At 41.0% G+C, this 6000-nt stretch overlaps 1 protein-coding gene across 3 annotated transcripts in view; it reads left to right on the top strand.

Annotated features, from left to right (window-relative positions):
- Nucleotides 1–6000, top strand: part of LOC112223004 (inactive phospholipase C-like protein 2) — a 60231-nt gene continuing 54231 nt past the window's right edge. For all 3 annotated transcript variants that reach the window (XR_002949221.2, XM_024385903.1, XM_024385902.2), the window contains exon 1: nucleotides 1–448. Coding sequence is in view for 2 of the 3 variants with exons in the window: in XM_024385903.1 (XP_024241671.1) it covers nucleotides 200–448 (249 nt within the window). In the remaining variant the exon portion in view is untranslated. The remainder of the gene's footprint in view (nucleotides 449–6000) is intronic.

The following is a 6000-nucleotide window of genomic DNA, read 5'->3' as shown; positions in this document are numbered from 1 at the left end:
CAATCCACGGAAGACGCGACATTAAATACCAGTCAAATATGAACCAAGAAAATGATACGGAACGTTTTTGTGCAGTTGTTATAACGAGGTAGCTAGCTAGCAAGCCAGGACATTGGATAAATACAACAGCGTTGCAAGTGAAACACCTACATAGCAGCTTGACAGCTAAGCTTGGTCTGTCTGTGTGCGTGGAGTGCCTATGGCGGAGTTTGGAGAGAACGACGGCTCATCTCCATCGAATACTGGGGATTCGGTGGCTTTGCCCAGTGATAAAACAGACTGGAGGACGCAGTGCGAAGTATCGGTCTTCAATGGGGACTGTGGGATACCGGCAGACATGGTTGGATCAGAAACGTTACATGACAGCCCAGGGCTTGAAACTGTCAACAACTCCTCTGTCAGATTGGATTCCAAATCCGGAATACCACGCAGGAGCAGCATTATAAAGGTAAATCATATTTTTATGCAGATTTACACGGATTTGAGAACACAAAGAGGTCCATGGTTGGCTATATTGTTAGCTTCGTGGATGCATCCTTAGATTTGATCTTCCACTAAGTGTACATGTTATGCACATTGGTTCAGCAACCTCGACCACTTGCAATCCAAAAACCACTGTTCACACACACATTGACAATGCAAAAAGTCAGGTGAAAGTAGAGGTCTTGTCTGAATTTCATTTGCAAGTGTCAATTCACTATTCAGAGAAAGAAGTGATCCGTTTGCGGCATCTTTCAAACAGCAATTTTGAGTGCTTGACGTTTACTATATGTTGCCATTCAACATTTGGGAAAGTCTGGACCAATTCCTGTGGTTAAAAACAGTTTCCAAATTAAATTGATGCCATTGTTGCTTCTCAACACATTGGTTTGGTAAGCAGTTCATCACATGAGACAAGGCTTTTCCTCATTAAGACCTTTCAGCTTTGAATTCCGTTGTCTTCATTTAGATAGTGTTGTCAGTTGGCCTCAATATTAGCTAACAACAGATGGCCTCATGAAGGAAATTATGCATTCACCTATTTCCTCATATTGACTGTTTTGCAAGGTTGTTTTGTTTTCCCTGTAAGTGAAGGCTACAAATCCCTAAATAGGCCTACAAATTGCATTTAAGTGTAGCCTAGGTCTTGCAGACTGAGGCTATCACATTGCTAAACTCACAGCTTTTTTGTATTTCTCTTATTGCCGCTCACTAGGCAGGTTTCCATTGCTTTTGTTGAATAAACCTGGGTCAATGTCGCAAAAAAAACATTGCGACGTGTAATGGAAACGGCAGCTATTGAAGAAATGTTCTGAAGATCAACAACATTTTTTATCCATTCAACGGGTGGATTTGTCTAGTCAAACTTTCTTCATTGCAAGAAATGATGATGGAAACAGTTTTTCAGAATAAATGAATAATTTAAGGTACTCTGGGCACGTGATGTCACACGTTGCTATAAAGCTTCACTACACATTTTAATTCTAAATGTCTACTGCTTGCAAAAAAAATGTTTTTCAACTATACAAATGTTTCTTTGGAGAACAAGGATTGTCTTGACTTTCAAGAATGCTTGAATTGTTTTGCCTTGCTTTTCTGGTTGGCTGGATGCAAGTTTTACAATCCAATTATTTCAGCTCTACAGAAGTGCAAGTTTCACAATAGCACAGACCATGGCGATATGTTGGCACATGAGAATTATTAGAATATGGCAAAGATGAGTAAATTCTTGCATTCTATCCATGCTGGCCTTTGCGGGCTACCTGAGACATGAAACATACTGTAGGTGGGAAGGCATACAGACTCTCACATTTATTAATGCGCAAATTCCCTAAATGGATAATGGAAACAGTTCAACCACTTCATTTTTTATTTGGCACTCAAGGTTTTTGCGAACATTGTAATTTTTTGGGGAGAGGGTTGACGTCCTTACGGTCTGCTGTATTTGTCACAAGACAGTTCAGTAGAAACAGAGGCAGTTGTTGCAATTTCTATGCAAACTTTCTAAATGTCAACAACAAAATCGCTGCACAAGTTAATGGAAACAGCTAATGTAGGCCTAGGTCTATCCCATATTGCTTTGTATCTTTAGATTTTTAAGCTGGTTATGGCTTACACTCTAGCCCAGGGATGTGCAACTCCAGTCCTTTGTGGCCTGATTGCTTTCACATTTTTGCCCCAGCTAACACCCCTGACTCCAAAAATCAACTAATGTCTTTAGTTTAGAATGTAATTAGTTTAATCAGATGTGTTTGCTAGGGTTTGGGAGAAAAGTGTAACAACCACTGAGGACTGGAGTTGCCCATCCATGCTCCTAGCCTTCTTAGTGATAAACTTATCAGATCTGCAAGTCAACTGTGTAGCCTTATGAATGGATAGTCCACACTGTGACTAAAGTTGCATCACTATCTTTAGATCAGGTAATTTCTGGACCAACTGTAGATGAGGCTCGTACTTGTTATTGTCCAAAATCTCAATCAACTGTTATTCATTGTGAGCCTTTTCATTGTGTTATTGTTGATTTGCCAGCAATGAACACAGTTCTTTCCAGTTAAGCTCTTTTCCAACCCAGGTTTTGTGGGCAGCACTTTCTTGGCACATTGAAAGCGTTGAACTTTCATGCTCTCTCTGCCTGGAGATTGATGTAGGTAATATTGACATTTCTGCCATGTATAGTTCCAAGTAATCTCTCACCACACAAGGACCTGTCTCACTTCCCAGCTGTGAAGAACTATTTATTTTATCTGATGTCCACTCCTGTGACACAAGGTTCAATATCCTCTGTTAATAGGTCAATTATATCTTATTGAAATGTATTGGAGAGCAGAGAAATCTGTATTTACCCCCCAAAAAATGTATTGTGCATACTTTCACTCACCAAGCTCTTGGTTGGTCCAGGAAGCCCATATTTAGGAAACCTTTTGTGTCAACAAACCTCTTATTGCTATTGAACAAAGCATAATGCACTTGTCGTGCAAGAACTGACTGGTCCGAAGGTAGTCTACTGCCAAAGGATCCAGTCAGCAAATGATCAAATTTTTAAATGTATTTTATTTCACCAGGTAGGCCAGTTGAGAACAAGTTCTCATTTACAACTGCGACTGGCCAAGATAAAGCAAAGCAGTGCGACAAAACAACAACACAGTTACACATGGGATAAACAAACGTACAGTCAACAATAGAAACATCTGAATACAGTGTGTGCAAATGAAGTAAGGAGGTAAGGCAATAAACAGGCCAATAGTGGCGAAGTAATTACAATTTAGCAATTTACACTGGAGTGATATGTGCAAGCAGAAATACTGGTGTGCAAAAGAGCAGAAACACAAATATGGGGATGAGGTAGGTAGTTGGTTGGATGGGCTATTTACAGATGGGCTGTGTACAGCTGCAGCGATCGGTAAGCTGCTCTGACAGCTGTTGCTTAAAGTTAGTGAGGGAGATATGTCTCCAACTTCAGTGTTTTTGTGTGTTTTCTTTGCAATTCGTTCCAGTCATTTGCAGCAGAGAACTGGAAGGAAAGGCGGCCAAAGCAAGTGTTGGCTTTTGGGGCTGACCAGTGAAATATACCTGCTGGAGCGCGTGCTATGGTTGGGTGTTGCTATGGTGACCAGTGAGCGAAGGCAGAGCTTTACCTAGCAAAGACTTATAGATGACCTAGAGCCAGTGGGTTTGGCGACGAATGTGTATCGAGGACCAGCCATCAACAGCATACAGGTCGCAGTGGTGGGTAGGTAGTATATGGGGCTTTGGTGACAATGGATGGCACTGTGATTGACTGCATCCAATTTGTTGAGTAGTGTTGGAGGCTATTTTGTAAATGACATCTCTGAAGTCGGTAGGATAGTCAGTTTTGAGGGTGTTTGGCAGCATTTGTGAAGGAGGTTCTTTTGCGAAATAGGAAGCCGATTTCAAGATTTAACTTTGGATTGGAGATGCTTAATGTGAGTCTGGAAGGAGAGTTTACAGTCTAGCCAGACACCTAGAATTTGTGGACAACTATAAATATCTAAGTCAGAACCGTCCAGAGTAGTGATGCTAGTCGGGCGGGCTTGTCCGGGCAGCGATCGGTTGAAGAGCATGTATTTCGTTTTACTAGTTTTGAAGAGCAGTTGGAGGCCACGGAAGTAGTGTTGTATGACGTTGAAGCTCGTTTGGAGGTTTGTTAAACCTCTTAGGGATCCCTTATATCCCATTCCCGCCCGTTAACAGGATTGGTTTGACAATATCCAGTGAAATTGCAGTGCGCCAAATTCAAAAACACTCATAATAAGAATTCATAAAACATACAAGTGTTCTACATCAAAATAAAGCTTAACTTCTTGTTAATCCAGCCGCTGTGTCAGATTTCAAAAAGGCTTTACGGCGAAAGCAGACCATGAGATTATCTGAGGACAGCACCTCGCATACAAACACATGAAAATCACATTTCAACCAGGCAGGTGTGTGACAAAAGTCAGAAATAGCGATATAATTAATGCCTTACCTTTTGAAGATCTTCTTCTGTTGGCACTCCAAAATTTCCCAGAAACATCACAAATGGACCTTTTGTTCGATAATGTCCTTCTTTATGTCCCAAAAATGTCAATTTATTTGACGCGTTTGATTCAGAAATATACCGGTTTCAACTCGCTCAACATGCCTACAAAGTATGTAATAAGTTACCTGTAAACTTGGTCCAAACATTTTAAACAACGTTCCTAATCCAACCTAAGGTATCCTAAAACGTAAATAATCGATACAATTTAAGACTGGGTATGCTGAATTCAATACTGGATAAAAACAACGTGAAGCGCATTCCAGGTCATGCGCAACAAAAAACTTGAGTCCATCTGAGTGACACATGGAAAGAATAGGACTACTTCTTCATTTTTCAAAAGAAAAACATCAACCAAATTCTAAAGACTGTTGACATCTAGTGGAAGCCATAGGAACTGCAACCAGATTCCTATTAAAAAGGGTTTCCCATAGAAAACTAATGGAAACACATTGACCTCAAACATTTTTTTCCCCTGGATGGATTGTGCTCTGGGTTTCGCCTGCCAAATCAGTTCTGTTATATTCACAGGCATTATTCAAACTTCAGAGTGTTTTCCAAATCTAGTAATAATATACATATCCTAGCTTCTGGAACTGAGTAGCAGGCTTTTCATCCGGACGTAAAAATACTGCCCCCTAGCCCAAAGAGGGTTTAACACCGTGTCCAAAGAAGGGCCAGATGTATACAGTATGGTGTCGTCAGCGTAGAGGTGAATCAAAGAATCACCCGCAGCAAGAGCGACATCATTGTTATATGCAGAGAAAAAATGTCGGCCCGAGAATTGAACCCAGTGGTACCCTCATAGAGACTGCCAGAGGTCCGGACAACAGGCCTTCCGATTTGACACACTGAAATCTGAGAAGTAGTTAGTGAACCAGGCGAGGCAGTCATTAGAGAAACCAAGGCTGTTGAGTCTGCCGACAAGAATACCGTGATTGACAGAGTTGAAAGCCTTGGCCAGGTCAATGAAGACGGCTGCACATGTGGCTTACCACCAATGTCCCAAATGCAATAAGGGACTGTAAGACTACACAATAACAGCCTTCTCTGCCAGTCTTGACAAGTTGGTATAATACAACACTGGTCCATATGCAAACCAGAATTGGGCAAATTTCCAGGCTAATCATGCTGGCCCTGTCAGACCAGAGTTAAAATGGACAACCCCCATTAGTAGCAGTGGGTTCTGCTTCAGGTCTTGGACCTGTTCATAACTGTGCAGCCATATTACATGCTCACATCTCTCCATTCCACTTCCACCTTACACTGTAGCCTTGCAAATATGTCAGAGTGACTAGAAAGTGATGCCACCATGCTTTTTTGAAATGACACTGAACAAAAATATAAACGCAACTTGCAATAATTTCAAAGATTTTACTGAGTTACAGTTCATATAAGGAAATCAGTCAATTTAAATACATTCATTAGGCCCTAATCTATGTATTTTACATGACTGGGAATACAGATATGCATTTGTTGGTCAC

This window comes from Oncorhynchus tshawytscha, linkage group LG23 (assembly GCF_018296145.1).
Source record: "Oncorhynchus tshawytscha isolate Ot180627B linkage group LG23, Otsh_v2.0, whole genome shotgun sequence".
Lineage (NCBI taxonomy): Eukaryota > Metazoa > Chordata > Actinopteri > Salmoniformes > Salmonidae > Oncorhynchus > Oncorhynchus tshawytscha.
Note: the sequence above shows the minus strand (reverse complement) of the source record. Positions and strands in the feature narration are given on the sequence as shown.